This window comes from Thunnus maccoyii, chromosome 10, assembly GCF_910596095.1.
Source record: "Thunnus maccoyii chromosome 10, fThuMac1.1, whole genome shotgun sequence".
NCBI classification, from domain to species: domain Eukaryota; kingdom Metazoa; phylum Chordata; class Actinopteri; order Scombriformes; family Scombridae; genus Thunnus; species Thunnus maccoyii.
In genome coordinates this window covers 6835507-6856342 of record NC_056542.1, presented here as the reverse complement: position 1 = coordinate 6856342, position 20836 = coordinate 6835507, and the positions used below count along the sequence as shown (strand labels likewise).

The following is a 20836-nucleotide window of genomic DNA, read 5'->3' as shown; positions in this document are numbered from 1 at the left end:
AAATGGTGATGATGTTGGTGATTTTGGCAATATGAGTGACTCCTTCTGCTTGATATTAATTATTATGGTGCCAAACGCTAACCATAAAGTTTAATACATTGTAAAATAATTCTGTACAAATAAAGTTAGACTGCCAGGTGGCTCGGATGCAGTGCTGTATCTTTAAATGGCTTTTAAATATTTTTATTTTTCTTCTGTATTTGACACCATTAATAAAACAATCATGATTATAATTATAAACGAGCCTAAAATGTCTCCAAAATGTCACTTTTTATAAACTCAGAGGAAACAAAAACGTTTAAGCACAAAGAAAAAAATGTAATTTAATCATTGATGATAAGAAATTAAAGCTGCAACAATTAGAAAATTAACCACTGGATATTTTGATCATGGATTTGTAATTTTGAGTCCTTTTAAAGAAATTTTCTGATTCCAGCTTCTCAAATGTGAATATTTTCTAGTTTCTTTAGTTTTCTTTATGATCATGAACTGATCATCTTTGGTTTGTGGACTGTTGGTCGGGACAAAACAAGACATTTGAGGACGTCACCTTGAGCTTTCGTAAACAGTGATTGTCATTTTTCACCATTATCGGACACTTTTGATAGACCAAAAGATTCATCGATTAATTGAGAAAATAATCAACAGATGAATCTATAATGAAGATAATTGGTAGTTGCAGCCTTAAAAGGGGTAATCATTGATATTTTAGCATGTATCAGGTGTTAACGAATCAATAATTTAACACTCTGAAGGAGATATGAATCTTTTTTCTTTTGAAACTTGAGAATATTTTATTGTAATGCTTGTTTATATGGTGGCCCAAAAGTGACACAAGAAATAAATAAATGTAGAAATTAAAAAAAAAAAAAAAATCATAATTTGCACATTTACGTATTTCTTCTTTTGTGGCAACATTTTTAATTAATTAATTAATTTATAATAAATCACTGTTATTAATTTATTTCCCATGCAACTATTGGACGCCCATATGTTTAGGCTACTTTAACTGAAAAGTTTAAAGTTTGTAGGACTTTTTTTTCACCATAGTATCGATAGTTTTAGTCCAGTGGAGGATTTGAGCTGCACCGCTGCTGGTGATGTCAGACAGAGGCTGGGTCATCTGAAGGTCAGCAGCAGACGAGGTTCATGGAGAGTTCAGGCGCATACATTAGGTAACACCATCGGTCGCAGTGACATAACTAGTATGAAGCAGGTTGAGTTGAGACATTCGTCAATAAAGAAGAGATAAGACGAAGAAGACGAAGAAGAAGAAGTCCAGGAACAAACTTTGTTATGCAAAACAGCCTCCACATCTCGATCTGTTTAATCTCTTTCTCTCTGCTGGAGCGGCTACAGTCGGCTGTCTGCTGGCTGCGCGTCAACATGCGCACAATTTCTAACCGATTATGGAGGATAAACGTCTAAACCCGACCGCACAGGCCTATCTGAATGTAAAAATAGACATGTTTTATTGCTGAAAAAAAACTGTTTGCATCCATTACAAACTTGCATCCAGCGCGCACAGGAGGTTGCAAACAGAGTAACCGGACCCGCTGTGAAGGATACGTCTCCATACGCGGACTTCACACCATGTTTGATTATATGGAATTTCAAGCTTTCGGTCCCGGAGAAATCCTGGACTTGTACGTATCCAGCCCTGCGTGCATGCTGCAGGAGCAGGACCAGGATCTGGCAGCCTACTTCCCAGAGCTGATCGAGACGGACTGGCAGACTCACCGATGCTCGCAATGTAGGTGGAAAAGTGATGTTTTTAAGTCGAGATTTGAATCAGTGATGATTATTGGGAGCAAAAATATTAAACTATAGAGTCATGTTGGTGACCAACATAAAGAAAACGTCTAAACACAAATCAATAACATTCTCTACATCATTTCTGGTGGATTTACTCTTCATCTCATCACAGATTAATTGGTTTTTACTCTGCAGTTTATTTACCATATAATTTGATATATCACGTGTTATATGTTACTTACAGTAAAGGGCAGGTTGGTGCTGTAATATAAGAATGATCCTCCCACTAAAGGAAAACACCAGAACATTATAGAGCTCTGGCACCTCAATCTAATAATCTATCATAGATAATAAATATAGATAATCTTGAACATCTAGTATTGAATTGCTGTATTGTCATTTAACTTATGGGATAAATCCACTGTCTGCCATGTTGTGTCTTTTCCACGCCTGGATAATGTCTCTTTTTGTCTCTTCATGTTCACTCTGATTGACGTTCTCCTCTAATCGTGTCTGGAGGACTTTACTTTCCACATTCATACACTCTTGATGTACATCCAGTTGCCAGTTTATTATGTACAACCAGCTAAAACTAACATAATAATATCATGTCTTTAATGAATGTACAGTATAATGTTCAGCTTTGGTTGAAATTGTTTTCTAATGGTGTTATAATTCAAATTTATGGTCTTTTTGGAGACTGTAGTTCGCCAGTAATTCACTCCATTTATATTAGTGAGCAGAAAAACACTCAGTATATGAATGAATGCAGCTCAACAGCCTTCAAAATAACTATCAGGTTGAATCAGCATCTCTGTAAAACAGGTTCAACAAAAACTGAACATTATATCCTTGATGGAGGGTGGGTTTATTGTTGTAGTAGACTGCATTACTTGTACAATTTTACTACTTACAGTAATAAACTGGAAGCTGAGTGTGAAATGTACACGATGCGTTTCCTGAAGGGTTTCGTCATTCTCGCAGGTGTTTTTATTTTTTGACACGTTTCGACAGACTGAGAGCAGCAGAAAGCAGGATACTGTACGTGAGTCGGTGACGGTGTGGTGGTCTGCGTTTGGGACGATGCAGGGCCGGTCAGTTTGGGGTCACAGCGGGTTCACCGGACGGTCACCAGCTCAGGAGGTCAGAGAAGACCGAGACCGTTGAGTCCAAAACATTTAAACTTTTCAGATAAGAAAAACTGCAAAAAACTCTTTTGCACTTTTTTGAGTATTTTTAAGTATTTATAACCAGGAAAAGATAAAAGCAGGTTCAGATTTTTCTTTTCAACAAACTTTATTTATATATTTTTTAAGTTTCTACAATTGAACATCATGTCAGGGGAGAGAAAACAGTACATATACACTTAACACAAGACTTCAGATAAATAAATAATGAACCAAATAACAATAAATTAGTATTGTGAGCAAAATAATACATAAAAAATAAAGGAAATAAAGAAAAAGGTATCTGTTAACCAGTTTTACAGTTTTAACCACCTTCTTTCTCAAAGAAACATAAATTATTTCAATATAATGTTTGACATTGTTAATGAAAATTTCTCTTAGTTTTGATTTATGGATGTTTACTATTTAGCTGGAAGCAGAATGAGTCCTCTCTCTTAACATTAGTATAGACAAGGCAAGTTTCTCTGTATTAGAGCTGCAACTAACGATTATTTCCATTATCGATTGATCTGTTGATTATTTTCTGGATTAATCTCTTGTTTGGTCCATAAAATGTCTGAAAATGGTGAAAAATGTCACCAAAGCCCAAGATGAGACTTTAAATGTCTCGTTTTGTCCACAACCCAAAGATACTCAGTTTACTGTCACAGAAAACTAAAGAAACCAGAAAATATTCATATTTGAGAAGCTGAAATAAGAGAATTTGGAAATTTTCTTCTTGAAAAAAATACTCCAAACAATGAATTGATTAGTTGCTGATTAATTTAATAGTTGGCAGATAATCGATTAATCAACACGTTGTAGCTCTAATTTGTATAGCACCTCTCACACACAAGGGCAATTCAAGGTGCTTTACATCGTGTATTAAAGCGTTAAAAAGGGGGGGAAAAATGCAAATTTGAAAGAATAGAAACCTTAAAAAATACAAAAAAGTTCAGAACAGAGACATAAATAAATACAGGAGAGGTAAAGATGGTTGATGAGGGATACTTAAGGTTCAGTTAAAGGCAGCGATGAACATAAACGTTTTTAACTTACATTTAATCAAGTGTAACAAAAATAACATTTTCAAACTGCAAGAACGTTTGCAGGAATACACAAGAAATAACGTTCACGACTTGTTTGCAGGATCTCTTGGTACCAAAACAAAGATCTTTAGTATGAAGGTCACAGATGGATCAGTTAGCTTCAACGTCCTGCCTGAATCTTTTTATATACCACTTGAGAAAGAAGCATCTATGAATGAGCTCATACACAACATATTTCATCACTCGCAAGTTGAGATTTTGTAATTTTACTCAGCCACATCATGCACATCCTTCTTTTCTGTAAAACAAAATCTGATATATCAGCTTAAAAAACCTTTCACACTCTTAAAATTCTTCGTCTATGTTGGTTAAATTGATTTTCACAACGCATCGTCGCATACATCAAACAACACCACCTAAATTGGAGGGCAGCCTCTTCTCCCCTTCCCCCGACCAAATCACTTAGCAGAGCATTAGTACACCGCCTCGCCACACACACTTTCTGTTTCTTCTCCCTCCCTCTGTCCCTTTCTCATCAGTCAGTTGGGCTTGTGGCATGCTCCTGCATTGTGTTGTGTTGGGAGAGCAGCTCGGGCTGATGGGGGTGTCCTCGTTTGACCCACTGATTTCAGGTTCAACCAGAGGCCACGGGTTCAAGGGGATGGAGATGGAGATGAGCAATTTTTCTAGTTTTGTCCCCCTTTTCCAGGCGGCTTTCTTCGTTTTCTGTCAGTGTTGGAAACGGTGGAGGTGATCAGAGAGTCGGCAGGGGAGGCTGAGCCCCACAGACGGGAGCAAATCCTCCTAAAAAGGGTTTCAAGTCAGGGGGGGAGAGAAGGGAGGGGGGTTGTGTGTTGTGCTTGATGGAGTGAAAGGATTGAGGTTAAAGCTGTGCTTACAGTACAATATGTGAATTTACATCCGCAGATATTAAAGAGACGACAAAATGACACAGAAACAAAAAGAGACGGGTGAGTCCAGCTTAATCTGGACAAAAGTTTGAGTCAGTTTAGTGTTTTCCCAATATAGGTTTGGTTTCTTACTTCCTGAAGGAGAAGTGCAGATACCCCAAATTCAGAATTTTGTTTAAGGAAACTGAGCGACGTTTCTTAATCTGAATTAGAGGGGGATGGGAAGCTTTTCTCTGTTGCCTCAGAGTCTGAGAAGGGCTGATAAGACGGGTGTAGCTTTACATGAAAGTCCCACCCAGTGAACAGTGCCTGAAGTGATGCTCTTCAATCATACTGTGAGATGAAAGTTTGACTGTGTGTAATGAGTTGTCCCTCAAATCACAGAGCACTGAAATTGAAATTGATCAGACTGAGCATCTGTCATTAAGATAATATTTAATCAGGTGCTAACAGCTTGTCTCTCTGTGTGTCCCTTAACGCCAACAGTCTTCTTCTCAACCTGCAACTTGAATGTTTTTCATTTTCTAATTTTCACAGTTTCCCACCTTTCTATAATTATTAAATAAATAAATAAATAAATAATTATTTCCTAGACACTGCAACTGGATAAAGTCTAAAGCCCCAAGCAGCCCCCAGAGGCTGAAATGACCATTGCACCCCATAATACAAAAATGTTGGTTGTAACAAATATACTGACAGTCCAGCTGTTGTCAGAGCCTGCACAGTAGTGGGGCTGGAATGTAAAGTTTTTTTTCCCTGAAGGCTAAAGTAATTAAAAGTCCCCCCTGTGAGCACCGAAAATTCAATGGCAATATGTCAGTAGGTCAATATGTCAATCAGGGCTGCAACTAACAGTTATTTTAATTGATTGATTTATCTACAAGATGAAAAATAGTTTAAAAATGCCGGTTATAATTTAATGTCCTCAAATGTGTTGTTTTATCTGATCCAAAATCCATATTCAGTTTACTATCATGAATGACGCATAAAAGTTTCAAAGCCTCACATTCAAGAAGCTGCAACCAGCAAATTTTTAGCAGTTTTGCTTTAAAAAATGACTAAAACTATTATTAAATTATCAAAATAGTTGCTGATTAATCTTCTGCAGATTGATTAATCGACTAATTGTTGAAACTTTAAATTAGATTGTGATACAGATGTGATATTTTGGCCTGCCAGAAAAGTCACAGAGATACCAGAATGGAAAGAGTTCATCCTGAAAGTGGTAAATTTTCTGGTGATCTGCCATGAAAGTTGTGTACAAGTGTAACTTTTGGCCCGATGCTGTTGCAACAGGAAAAGGTCTGAAGGTCACAGACACACTAGGATTCAATTTCCTAAAGATAATGAATGTTTAGAGCAAATTGATGTGAGTTTAATAGTTGTCGAAGTGTCGGACGGTCTGTGGTCACTTCGCTGCAAGTGGTGCATAAAACATCTTCTGTTTCCCCTTCGATAAGTAAAATACAATAACATCCAGACTTAAAAGCATATATCACATTCTCTCCTGTGTGTTTGCAGCAGTGGGAAGTCAGAGCTCCAGCTCCAGCTCAGATGACCTGTTCACCAGCCCAGCTTCCCCTCCGCCGCCTCCTCGCACTTACAAGCCCTGTTTCGTCTGTCAGGACAAATCCTCCGGTTACCACTACGGAGTCAGTGCCTGTGAGGGCTGCAAGGTAACATGTCAGGCCTGCTCCTCACTAAAAAAATATTTTAGTATTTAATTTATTCTCCATTTAAGTGGTTTACAAAGAACAGCGATCTCTTTTATGCAAGTCATCATTTTGTTACTGTCTGTCATGAAGGATGAAACTTTTTGCTCCAAAACTCAAGTCTCTAATGTTATTTTAATGATTGAAGTAAATAAGAGCTGCAACTAACAATCATTTTCATTATTGGTTAATCTGATGATTATTTTCTCAATTAATCAATATGTTGTTGTGTCTGAAAATGTCACTGTTTCCCGAAGCCCAAGATGCACCTTAAATTGTCTTGTTTTGTCTCAACAAACAGTCAACTCCCCAAAGATATTGATTATACTGTCATAGAAGACTAATGAAACCAGAAAATATTCACATTTCGTAAGCTAGAAAGAGAGAAATTTTGCATTTTTTCTTAAAAAAACAACTCAAAACGATTAACTGGCTGTCAAACTAATTGGCAATTAATCTTCTGTTGTTCAACTAATTGATTAATTGGCTAATCGTTGCAGCTCTAGAAGCAAACATGTTTATGTATGATATGTTTTTATACTGTTTTATTGTGTTCAGTCACATTAATCTGTTATTGATTACTGTATTAACTCAGACAAAACACCAATGACTGTCGGGCCTGAACTTTGTCCTGATAAACCGTGTGTGTGAGTGTGTGTGTGTGTGTGTGCGCGCATGTGTGTGTGTGTGTGTGTGTGTGAGTGTGAACAACATGGTGTTCAGTCAATATTAACAGTGACATCCACTTGCAATAGAAAACATAGACCCATAACTTTTCCAACATTCAAATTTTAAATTATTATCATTATTTTTCAACTAACTCCACAATTTTATGAATGAATATGTCTGCTTATATGGTCCAAAAAATAACAGATTGGCCCTTTAAGTATAGGCAAGATTATTTTCATACCATTGTCACTCATTAATAATATCTTCTATTACTTCTCCGGTGCTTCTGCAGGGCTTCTTCCGCCGCAGTGTGCAGAAAAACATGGTGTACACCTGCCACCGAGACAGAAACTGCATCATAAACAAGATCACCAGGAACCGCTGTCAGTACTGTCGGCTCCAGAGGTGCTTCGCTGTGGGAATGTCCAAGGAGTGTAAGTGTACGCAAGAGGCCTCGTGAGACTCGTATGTTCAGTAAAACATCCCACTGGACTCTCTCTCATGTTTGAAAATCATGTGTTACGCCTCGCAGCATTTGTTAGATTCCAAAATTAGTCATTCACAATCCAGAAAATGCAACATCTGCTCTTACAGAATTAAATAAATAAAGAGGAAATGATGAAACCGTCGAGGATAGTAGATAGTAGATGTTCTTTGTCAAAGAGTTGCATATTAGAGGCCACTGAAAGGTCAGTGTGACAGTCATGAATTATCGTCTCAAGTGTATCATTTGCGTGTTTTGTAAGATGAGTTTCATGTTTCATGAGTGATTCATTTAAGCAACAACACAGTGCAAGAAATGCACATTTAGTCTGACTTGGAAAATCTGTTTTATGAATAATTACCATTACTGTGACATCTGACAACTGAGTTCTGATTCGTTGTAGAGAAAATGTGTAACGTAATTTATGAATAAGTTCAGCTTTTAAAGCCCCAGGAAAGGCAAATCTATGATTGGCTCTTGATTATGTCATTTGGGTAAACACCTAAAAAGTGAGAACATAGCCTCTGACGTAGTGGTGTAATTCTTTAAAAAGTCTCTTCCCCTTCCCTTGTGACTGGGTTGAAGTTAGGTGTGGCTAAGCAATAAAAAACGTCATAAATTTCAACCCAGTCAAATTTAGGAAGATGACTGATGTGACTGTCCAGCCAAGCTGACTTCACAACACTTCCTGTTGTCTTCCCCGTGGCAAAACAGTGCACTGCACTTTTCTTTGCTTTTAGCTAGATTGAGATTTCAAATTAGCCTGACATGGTTTGAAATCTACTGTGTTAAGCTAACTAGCAGACCACCCAAATCTGTATTAATCACAGAGTTGATAAGTAGCTCAACAGTGTAGCATAGCAAAGCTAATGCTAACCATTTCATGTAAGCGAATGGAAGATGCTAAAACACTTAGCTTCTTAGTCCGGGAGGTATAGTTCAATAAAAACACAGATATGTGTAGTCTAGTCTGCTAGTTAGCTGATTAGTCAAGATAACTAGCAGATTACTGGTGTAGTTGATAATAAGCTTGAAAGTTTGCATAGGAAAGCTAATGCTAACTGTTTCATGTAAGTGAATGGAAAATGCTAAAACGATTAGCGCCATACTCCGGGAGGTATAGTTAAATAAAAACACAGATTAGGGTGCTCTAACCTAGTTGACCAGTTAGTCGATTAGTCAAGCTTTGTAACCAAGTAGGGTCCATTTGATAGATTTGGTACTTTATTCCATGGCAGCAAAATATTTTAGTGATTGAATGGAAATTAAAATTGTACTTGAGCTGAAAGTGAGCTGTCAATCAAGTGTGATCTGAACACGCCGCCACAATCCTGAGAAATGGTTTGAGCAGCCAAACGAGTTGTTTCTGAACTTGGTTTTCTAATAGTTATGGACGTTTATCTTCAATCAGATTTTTGTGGACGTTTAATGAGACAATCAACTTTGATATGCATTTTTACTATTTCAAGACAAATTTCCAGAGGCTTTAAAAAAAAAATAGATGAAATGTATTTTATTTTTGTTTTGTTACATTATCTACAGGACCACTGAGTTTTTTAGAATATGAACTCTCTTTAACCCCTTAATGCAAAACTATAATTTCAGCTTAATTCCTGTAATCTTCTTAATGACGCTTTATTTGTTACAGCTTAAAGGGTCAGTTCACTTAAAATTAAAATATATTCATAGATTATCTACCTATTTTTATAATTTATTTTTATTTATTTGTCTGTTTTCACATTGACATTTTTTGTTTCGATTTGTACACAAGGACATATTTATAAAAACACACTAACCTACACACTTATACGTGAATTCAAAGTGAACACTTTGTGCAAGAGCAGCAGGGAGCTAAAAGCTTATACAAAGAAATCTCCTAAAAATTCAAGACCAGATTAACAGAATTGCAATAAATTGAAATAATGGGAGGTGGACTTTCAGCACCTCTAGTGGTATCTAATCATGAAGACAGTTTTGGTTTCATATCCTCTGAGATTTCAGAATAGAAGTGAATAGACTTTTGTTTGTGGTGTTGAAAGTATTGAACAATTACGTTTGAAAAGCCAAAGCGAAACATGTCTTTACCAAACAACGTCCTGGTTATGCAAGATAATCCGCAGACTTCTGTGTACAAGTATTTTATAGCTTTGCTAAAAAAAAAATTGTTCCTAATGTACAGACTGGTTTGTGGATTATCCAGTGTTACTGAGACACTATATTTCTGGGCTACAGTGTTTAAAATGTAATTTTTAAATGTTTGAATTACATTCATCCCTACTTTAACTGCAATTTATGATTATTTTCATTACCGTTTTATCTGTTGATTAGTCATTTGTTCTTTCTTTTCACTGAAAACAGTGAAAAACGTCCATCACTGTTTCCCAAAGCCCGAGATGACGTCCTCAACTGTCTATGACCCAGAGATTTTTAGTTTACTATAGTGGAAGATTAAATAAACCGGAAAATATTCACATCTGAGTAACTGGAATCAGAGAATTTGGACATTTTTTCTTAAGAAATTGACTCAAAACAATTAATCAGTTATCAAAACAGTTGGAGATTAAAATTCTGACGATCTTACCCTTTAAAATATGAACTTTTAAATGACTAATTGGGAGCTTCTCAGTGAACTCCAGCACTGTACAACAGAAACTCAGAGTCTGTGTTACCCAGAAGTGCAGTGACCTAGATAACTAAGTGTGTGTTACGTGTTGGGAGCCACGGACAGCGATAGGGCAGCAGAAACGGATCATACCAGCCACATGTTCTCATTGTTGCTATTCACACTCAGACACACACACACATTACATAAGTGCATCACATGTAGCAGACAGATGGATGATATGTAACTGCTCGCCGGCCGCCTCAGTCAGTGTGTAACATGATCTGACTTTTAGTGTTTACACACTGACGGGCGGACTGGATGTAGGGCATCCAGAGTGGGGAGGAAGAGGAGGAGGAGGGGGGGTGGGGGGGGGAGTGGAGTGTGGAAGGCAGACACTGAGGTGTTGCATAATCCTGAGCTACCCTGACATGTGCATAGCTGCCTGAGCCAAGTCAGTGGGACGCACTGAAACGTGTTGACACCGTTACTGAAGCGTTTATTAAAGGCTAACCTGGTTAGGATGCATCAGCCTGCTTCACATGCTCCCTCATGTAAAAAAAAAAAAAAAAAAAAAAAAACATCCACAGAACTCACTGTCAACTGTTTTCACAGAAAACTACTCTCTACTAAAGAAAGAGTTTAAAGGAAAACTGATGACAGTTGAGTTTTTTTAAGGGGTGTGACTGCTGATGTTTTATATTCTTCTCATGTGCAGAGCCAAACCAACAATGAACTGATGCTACTTACAAGAATGGTGTGTGTATCTGAAGCTTGATATACTTTATTCCTCTGTGCTGTAGCCCTCCGTTATTGTCCAAAAACTACAAAAAACACATAAATGAGCCACACTTTTGCACAAGGTGACATGTTCCTTATATCATGGAGAGTTTGGGTTTGTTAGTTTGCTTCGCTAGCTTGTTGTGCTACATACCTCAACCTCTTCACTTTATACTACATTATAAATTTGTCAAAGAACTTCAATCCAAAGTGAAGAGACTGTGATATGTGGCACAACAAGCTCGTGAAGCAGTGACAACAGAGCTGTGTTCTCACAAATGATCATGAGTGTCGGCCGCACAAGCAACTTCTCTCCTGACACTGAAAATATTATCACTGTCTTAACTCTTCGGAGACAGACTACAGTAACCATTTCCTTCAGAGCGAAGGAACATGTCACCCAATGCAACTGTACGACTCGTTGGCATGTTTTTAACAACGGAGGTCTACAGCACAGGTCAGGCTTTGGTAGGATCAGTTCATTGTTGTTTTGGCTCTGCACATGAGATATATAGAAAATCTCCAGCCATAACTTTTAAATTTTATTTTTAAATGCTTTAACGCCACAATAAAAACTCAATTCACCTTCCTTGTTTTTGGGGTGAAGGCAGGTCCCTCAGTAATAAAAGCAAAACTAAACTACACAAGTGCTCCTTTAACATCTTATAATCTGCATCATCCTTTTCCCCCTCCAGCGGTGAGAAATGACAGAAACAGGAGAAAAGGGAAGAAGGAAGCGGTGAAGATGACGATCATGGAGACGTACGAGCTGACAGCGGAGCTCGGTCTGATCGTGGAGAAGATCTGCAGGGCCCACAGAGACACCTTTCCCTCCCTGTGCCAGCTGGGAAAATACACCACAGTGAGTCACCGCAAGAGACCCGACTGTTAAAATAATATTCCTCAACAGAGAGAAAACAGCCTGCGGAGAGTAAAGAGAGTAAAAGATCAAAGCTGCCCTCTCGGTCTAATAGTTTATTTGATTTCATTTGATTCAGATGAAGGATAGCATGAATGTAACCATGTATGTCCGTTGTTGCTGCTAATGGATGACATCCAACAAAAACACAATAGAAACATAACAGGATATATACATGGAAGTAGCTTATTTATCTCAAAATGTGCCACTTTTCACTCATTTTTTCAACAGCTGTAGAAGAAGGAGAGTCGTTGATTTGAAGCTGAAATGATAAGTCAATGAATTAATAAGAATATTCAAGCAAAATGCCAAACATTTGGTTGTTTTTAGCTTCTCAAATGTGACAATTAGCTTCTTTTCTTTCTCTTACATTAAAGCAAACTGAATAACGTTTATAGTCTGTTTTAGACTGTTGGTCAGACAAAAAGGAATTTGATGACGTCGTCTTGGGATCTAGGAATTTGTGACGGGCGTTATTACTATTTTTTGACATTTTATAGACCAATGATCAATCAAAGTCCGAAGATTAAAAGACTGGCTTCATAGAAAACATGACTTTCAAATGTAGCGTTATTGAGGTGTAAAAGCCTTATGGGAAATGTAGGAAATGTCGCCTGTGATCCGTAGCAAGAAGAGATTTTAGGGTCAGTGGCATTTAAAGCGCTACTACGCATGTGAGTATGTTTCATCTTGTTAACTGAAAGGTCAGAGCTGCTCACAGGCTGAACTCAAACACGCTACAACGTACGTTTCAGTTTCTAAAAATCTCTTCTAGTTTGAAATTATAAATGTCATCTGTTAACATGCAGCAGGGAGAGTTCAGTAGAACTGGGTCAATGACAAATCAATTTATTGGGATGACAATATAGCTTATTATTAATTTTTTTTTACTGTATTCAATGTCAAATTTACTTTAACCTATTCAGCATCAATAAGAAGTATATTAACTTTAATAAATTGGTTAAAACACCCTATAGTGTTGTTTTAAGCAGATATCAGTTTATTTGTGTATTTGTCAAAATCTATACATACAAACCTCAGTCCATGTTTTGGTGGTTAGACAAAGAACTAGTTTTACATTCTAACACAATACATTGTCCGCTTTTGTTGTTATTTTATTTAATCTTTTAATCTGATGCTTTTGTTCTATTAGAAGACCAGCTGAGGAGTAAAATGTGCTTCGCTAAAAAAACTTTGCTTTGTCATCAACAATATACGTACAGTCAAAAAGCACAGTGTGTGTGTCGTTCACGCAAACTGTGACACACACATCAAACAGGAATAACCGCACACAAAAATTCCTCTGTGTCACAATGTATATTGTATCTGGGTGTCGCCCTTTTTAAAGATATGTGAATGGTTTTGCAAGTCGGCAGAAGTGAGCAGTGCCGGGAAGTGTGAGCAAAAACACTAAATGCAGAAGGAATAACAAACTGACTGCCTGTTGTATTGAATCTCACTGAAATATTTTATTTTTTACTCAGTTTTATTGTGTTTTATTGTATTTTATTGCTTGTTTGTAACCTTTTATTTATAAAGTGCCTAAAATGTTTATTAAATGAAATTTATGTGAAGTACCTTGAGCTACATTCATGTATAAGAGGTGCAAATAAAGTTTATTATTATTATATTATTATTATTATACACTTCCTGGTTGAGATTATTCAGGCATCATAAAAAATGCTAAAACCTTAAATTTTCCTAAATTTAATGCCTCAAAAAGTATATAATATACTTTATACTTTATATAGAGATCATAGCCTTTTCACCTTTAATATCTGTTTTTTAACATTAACTCTATAATGAAGATAGATGGATTTTGCACACTGGAGAATAAATAGTCAAAATGTGTAATATTGTGCACCTCTGATTAAGATAGATACTGAAAATACAGTAGATCAAAGATCAGTCTGAACTCCTCAACTCCTCTCTTGCTTTCTTTTAGTCCTTGGATGAACACAATGTTTTTTGCTTCTATCAGCTTACAAAGACTGCTTTTAGTTTTGTGAAGGTTACATTATAATTGTGTGATTCTTCAGTTTGAACAGTCTGTGCTCCATTAACAAGCAGTGATGACAAACTATTTTGTTGGTTTATTTGGCCTCACATTCTTAATCAAAGTTGTGTCTTTTTTAAAGTTGTTTATTGTGGCTTTCTCAATCTTGCCAACATGAACCCGAAGAGCTCTTTTAACAGCGGAAAAACAAACATCTGACAGATTTTTCCTCCCATCTTTTTCCTCTCTCCATCCAGAACTCCAGCTCAGACCACAGGATCCAGCTGGATCTCGGCTTGTGGGATAAGTTCAGCGAGCTCGCCACCAAGTGCATCATCAAGGTGGTGGAGTTTGCCAAGCGGGTACCTGGCTTCACCGGCCTGACCATCGCTGACCAGATCACTCTGCTCAAAGCCGCCTGCCTGGACATCCTGGTACGTCCATGCAACCTAAAACAAGTTGAGCTCTCCAAAAAAAAAGGAAACAAATCGCAGTTTAAGCTCTGTGATGAATCCTAAAGACAAGCTGGTGATATATTTTACATTCACCCATGCACGATTTTCTTAAACTGAATGACCTGATTGACGCCTCGACGTACTCACACAGTCACAGCTCCTACTGTGATTCACACTTTATGTGGATCTTGAATCGCGCTGTCAGCCGACATTCATGCCACAGACAAACCAGCCTGGCAGGCTGGCAGACAGAGCGGCCCTCAGGCAGAGTGTGCTGCATGTTTTATTCTCCTTCATCCTCCCTCTGTCTCCTCTGTCATTCACTGGCAAGCCTTTCTGTCTCCGCCACCGCTGGAGCCTCCTGTCACACCTGACGATGATTCGCTCTGACGCCCTCTGATAGCTGAGAGGGAATTCCATGTACGATCACATGCTCCTCTGTGTCGCATTTTTACACATTTTTTCCTGATGAGGCGTTCTGGGACTTTTGTATTCGCCAAAAAAAAAAACCTTCTTGTTTGATCATCATTTTTGTCGCTCTCCCTGCCTAAAATAATACAATGCAATAAATGCACAGTTCCAGTGGGCTATGCATAGGCTTGTATTTATGTTATTCATCAGGGACAGTGCACAGTAATCAACATTAAAGGTGCAATGTGTAGAATTTAGTGGCATCTAACAGAACAGACTTGGCAGAAATGGAATATAATATTCCTAAGTATGTTTTAATTAGTGTATAATCACCTGAAATTAAGAATAATTGTGTTTTTGTTACCTTAGAATGAGCCCTTTATATCTACATAGGGAGCGGTTCCTCTTCCATGAGGCCCACCATGTTTCTACAGTAGCCCAGAGGGGACAAACCAAACACTGGCTCTGAGAGAGAGAGCATTTTTTGCAAGTTTTGCAGCCAGTTAGCCAAGATTGATTCATTTTCATCTGCTGTCCATTGCATAGGAATTACAACCAGACACCTAACACATACATTATACTACAAAGATGATGTCATAAAAGAAAAGAAGAAGCATTATTAAACAGCAACAGAGCTAAAAAATGTACATCGGTCACACGGACTGCATTCCTAAGTTATAAAAGTGTTTATGACACAGCTTCACACCCTCAAGCAAGATGAGTAGTTAGCAAAGCACTTCAGCAAAGGCACATTACACAGTCAGGAGTCCCACATACGAGTTAGAAGCTCTTAAAAAAAAACCCAAACCACTGATCACTTCCTACTCCAGGCATCATCCAGTGGCCTTAAATAGGATTACATATCATCTGCCTCGTTAGTTTTATGGCGAATGAATAAAGCTACTGAGTTTAATAGGGATACATTGAAGTGATCAAAAGGCAGATTGACTGAAAGTGTTCTTTCACATTGTGATGATAAAACTTTTTTCTTGTGATTTTGTTTTAATGCATATTAAGCTGGAAGACTTTTACTGTGAATCAGGTGGTGGAAGTGGTAGAAGGTGTCTTTGCGCAGTATTACCATTAAACAGTGAATTAGAAATAACCACGAGTCTCTGATAGTAGCCTGTCTCAAACGAAGGCCTGTTGTATTTAGATTTTAGAAAAAGGCTCTGCCCATTATTTGACAAATTACAGCACAAATTCTTTGAAAACAAAGTGTGACAGTGGAGCGATTAGATAAATACTTCAGGCTGGTGGAAACTCACCTGCCTGAAGTATTTATCTTTGCTGATTTAATTCATCTTGATGTTTGGCAAAATAAAATGTACAAAGATACTGAAATTGGGAAACACACATGGGTACAATTATGACATTCAGCTTGATTTTTCTCTGGAGCCAACACAAGAAGTTATTAAAATATTTGTTAGATTTCCTGAAGCTGCTTCTTCTTGTCTTGTTTCATTATGGTCAACACATCAATAACTGTAAGATATTCTTAATTTTTAAGCAATTCTTAATTTTCCCAATCTGTCCTCTCTCTTGTCCTGTCCAGATCCTGAGGATTTGTACTCGCTACACTCCCGACCAGGACACCATGACCTTCTCTGATGGGCTGACCCTTACCCGGACTCAGATCCACAACGCCGGATTTGGACCGCTGACAGACCACGTTTTCACATTTGCAGGGCAGCTGCTGCCGCTGGAGATGGACGACACAGAGAGCGGCCTCCTCAGCGCCATCTGCCTCGTCTCTGGAGGTACTGAAGCCTGGACGCAACTTTTATAGTTTAGAATTAATGGTGAAACATAAGCTATCATCTATGCCAATAACATGCTAAATCTTCATTTCTGGAAGGGAAACATTAATGTCTGAAATGTTGTTGTTTATGATCTGTCTTCTGTGTGTGTTTGAACAGACCGTCAGGATCTGGAGGAGCCGTCCAAGGTGGAGGTGCTGCAGGAGCCTCTGCTGGAGGCGCTGAAGATCTACTCTCGCAAGCGGCGGCCCAGCATGCCCCTCATGTTCCCCAAGGCCCTCATGAAGATCACTGACCTGCGCAGCATCAGTGCCAAAGGTCAGAAACCACTGACCTTATGAACGTTCTTCATATATAACTAATTATTTAAATACTATAACTACTATGAGTAAGTGCATATACATTTGTTAAGTGAAGGAAACTATTTTGTAGTTTTAGCCCTCATCTCTACTGTTTATGATAATATTATACTTAAAGACATCATTGCTGAAGTCTCAGGACACTGACTAATTGTCACAAATGTGTTTTTATACCTGTTGGACCCTTTTATAAGCGACTAGAGGACAAGCAGAGACAGAATCCTTTGGGGAGAGTTGCAGGGGTCCCAAGCAAACTAAAAGAACGGATAGGGCAATCTGAGTAAAATGAACATTTGACAAAAACAAAGTCCAGCCCTCTCAGTCCACAACAGCAGCAGCAGCAGCAGGGACTACAGTGCAAACAGGATTATTCCTCTACAGAGCTGTCCTGAATCAAAACCGTAAACTAATGAAGTGCTACAAGTGCAGCAGCAGTGGAGCTAAAAGAGTGTGAAGAGCATCAAAGGCTTAAATAGATTTGCTTTTTTGCAAAGGGTTGATTGCATATTGCAGCAAGTAGGATGTGATGACATGAGTGCAGCGGCGCAGGAGAAGTGCAGCCCACCCAGAAAAACAGCTGATGTGTTTAAAAAAGCACGCTCTCATGTCCAAACTGCAAAAACAGAACCATTTTTGTCTTGTGATACCATCAGATGGTATCTGGTGAAGGTCACGGGAGAGAAAGAGAGAGGCCTTGAGAGAGAGTTGTGCTTCTTTTTTTATCAGATTACAGGTTTGCTGACAGACTTTCTTTGGCATGTAGCTACACGAATGATTTAAAGCTTCAAGCTCTTTTCTTCTTAGGGAGATAAAAGTGTCCTTTATGATCAAGACATGACGCCATTGCATATAGCATATGGATTAAATCTAAGTTTGGGTGCATTTTGGGTCTAATGAATAGTTTTGGTTTGTTAAGTGTCCTGGAGGTATTCAGAGCCAGTTTTAGTGAAAGATCTGTGGTGGGAGCTCTACACTTGGCAACATAGTGTGTTAATAAAATATAGTTACACAGGAAGTAATGTGTTCTTTTTTAAAAAACATTTTCTGTGTCCATTTCCACAGGAGCTGAGCGAGTGGTGACGCTGAAGATGGAGATCCCGGGCTCCATGCCTCCTCTGATCAAGGAGATGCTGGAAGATCTGCAGAACCTGGAGAAAAACCAGAGGAAAGACTCGGAGGAGAGTCGAGCGGAGCAAAACGCCAGCCAGCACACACACACCGTCTCCTCACAGTATCTAAACTCCTCCGGCTTCTTGCTCTGAAGCCTCTCAGAGAACATTGCATCCCGTCTTACCTCCCAGAGGAAATGCTAACAGTGTAAAACTCCAGATGCAGTCCAGAGGGTTACTAGTGTCTTACCTCAGTCTTTGGTCAGAGAACCGTCTGTGAATATTCACAGGTTGGTCGGCAGAGACACCGCTGTGTTTAAAGAGATTCAGTTGTTACACTAACGTCTTCCTTTATTAAAGAAACGCTAATTTCTGTGAGTTAAAATCCTGCTGCAAAGGGAGAAAAAAGAGAAAGATGCAGTAATGTTAGAATTTCTGTCACACGTTTTTTTTTTTTACTCCCCAGTGGCAGGATCCTCACGTCCACTGGGAATCACTCTTTAACCTTTCTGTGTCGGGTTTCTTCTGTATTTATATTTGCATGAGTTATCACATGGATTAATTTTTTTGACCTGATTAAAAAACAATCCTTTTAGCGGTAGGGTAGCAAAAATAGTATACATATGGAGTTAAAAGCAATTTCTGGGGTTTTTACATATGATTTGAACCTTTTTCACTCATCAAAGTCCACTGTTTGTACACTTGATATATTGATTTGCCCCGTACGTGTAAATAGAAAAAAGCTCTGGACTCATTTGAAAACGATTGGAGAAATAAGCTGTTTTATTTGTGCAAAAGGGAAATATAAATGCAAAAACTTGATTGTGAAGTTTTTACTCGTATCGGTGAATGTTCATAACTGGCACAAACTGATGTAGCTGAGTTTACGTAGGAAATTATGTAGGAAAAAACCTGCTCAGCGATGCAGTTTGTTTTGTTTTTTTTGAGTTTTTTGTTGATCAGCGGTTGCCAGTGTTCAGAGTCAGTACTCCTCCTGGAGCCAATGAGGTGCATTTTACTTTAACCCCCCCATATTTAGCATTTATTAGCAGAATATGCACATTTAATAAATGGTTTAAAACACACTATAATGTAGTTGCAAGCAGATGTAAGCATTTTATTATCATTATATACGTTTCCTATGAAGACATATTTTATATTATTACTATATTGTCATTCATTATCTGTTTATACACCAGCCTCCACTTATGGGAAATGCATTAACAAACGCATATATCTAATTACAACTACATTATAGTGTGTTTTAAATATGTATTAAATGTTTATATGCTGCTTATAAAAAGCTACATAACGGACGTGAAAGTGAAGTGTTACAGCATTTTGTTAGAAATCTTCCTGATTGTTTTGCAGTATGAAATATAAAGAGTTTATATACTGTAAGTGAACTAATACACAACTTTATTCCTTCCTCCATATTCTAAATGTAAAGTTTTAACATTAACCACATATCGGCTGGTATTGGCAGGGCTGCAATGTTCAGGTTTCAGTAGGCCTACTGAAGCTGAAATTTTTGATACCTTACTTTGATGAGTACTGTATAAAACTTTTTTTTTTCATTGAAATGCAGCAGCCGTGCAGGAATTTACTCCTAAATAAAATACGTTGTACTGTAGAAATGAAAAGGAAAAAAATGTAACCACACAGTATATGATGAAATAAACTGTAACTGTATCTGTTCTTGCAACAGAAGGAAAGGGATTATGGGAAATGTGGTCTGCCGTTTGAGAAAACAAAAAAGCTATACATACAGCAGCGTAATCGCATAAAGCTGCAAACAAACTTAAATGAGATTTGTGCCTGAAAAATGTACATTCCACGAAACAGCAAGGAGTGTTTTTATCTGTGTTTATCGATGTAAGTGTAATATCTACTGTAAACAAGCAGCTCATGTACTGTAAGTGTTCATGTGCCTACTCTAAATGTGCCAACATGTTTCCATATCTGGAAATTTTGTGTACTTTGCAAATTTTTTTCAACCTGGAGCAGCAAGTGTGATTTCATTGTTTCTCTCATCCACATTCCACATACAGACAGTATGGCTGTGTACATACGGGATCTATAAGGATTTTTTCATGGTGCATTTATTTGTGATATTATTAACAGATCACATTTCATATGTTTTTGTTGGTCTATTAAAGTCTTGTGTACTGGATTTCGTTGTGCTCCTTAATGTTTCCACTAAAGCTGCCAGCTTCTGTTGTTTCTGAGGTGTCACAGTGGTTGTTGTGTGAGCTGGGAGGCTTTTTGAGGTCAGTTCATCTTCTCTCAAAATCAAGGTTCATACTGCCCCCTGTGGATTTAATAAGGAAGTGCAAAACAGTAAAATATTGGAAGTTGCATCCTGTGAGTTTATGTGTTTAGTGGTGTTTGAGCACCAGATTTCACAGCATGATACGCTGCTTTAAAAACTGTAATTTAAGTGAAGTATTTGAGCTTTTTCACGTTTCATAATTAGCTTTTTTCAGATCTAAAAAGTCAGAAGTATGATCAGGTAGTTTCTTTCTGTAAGCTTTACAAAAGAAATGTAATATCTGAGATAGCAGGACAGTTGTGAACACATCTACAGCCTTTTGGTTATTTATGTGCACAGAAAACGGGCTGAAATGTTAAATTTAAAAGATGACAAAGAGCTGACTCTGTTCAGTTTAAACTCCCAGGGTTACCATGAAAGTTGAGTC

General features: G+C 37.9%; 1 protein-coding gene across 2 annotated transcripts; it reads left to right on the top strand.

Moving 5' to 3' along the window:
* The first annotated feature begins 1104 nt into the window (after positions 1–1104).
* On the top strand, positions 1105–19239 carry LOC121905514 (retinoic acid receptor beta-like). Of its 2 annotated transcripts, none has more exons than XM_042423786.1 (8): positions 1105–1753; positions 6406–6557; positions 7555–7696; positions 11824–11990; positions 14301–14477; positions 16465–16669; positions 16829–16987; positions 18091–19239. In XM_042423786.1, the coding sequence occupies exons 1-8, from the start codon at positions 1594–1596 to the stop codon at positions 18288–18290; spliced, it is 1362 nt and encodes a 453-aa protein (XP_042279720.1). In that variant the 5' UTR covers positions 1105–1593; the 3' UTR covers positions 18291–19239. The 2 variants fall into 2 exon arrangements, with proteins under 2 accessions (XP_042279720.1, XP_042279719.1); XM_042423785.1 differs by having other exon boundaries at positions 6403–6557.
* Positions 19240–20836: the final 1597 nt, after the last annotated feature.

What these genes read in the sequence shown, in the direction of transcription:
- LOC121905514 (XM_042423785.1), top strand. Translation starts at nt 1,594, where the DNA reads ATGTTTGATTATATGGAATTTCAAGCTTTCGGTCCCGGAGAAATCCTG. An exon ending in GTGCCTGTGAGGGCTGCAAG is followed by an intron (nt 6,558 to 7,554) that starts GTAACATGTCAG and finishes GTGCTTCTGCAG; the next exon opens with GGCTTCTTCCGCCGCAGTGT. An exon ending in TGTGGGAATGTCCAAGGAGT is followed by an intron (nt 7,697 to 11,823) that starts GTAAGTGTACGC and finishes TTCCCCCTCCAG; the next exon opens with CGGTGAGAAATGACAGAAAC.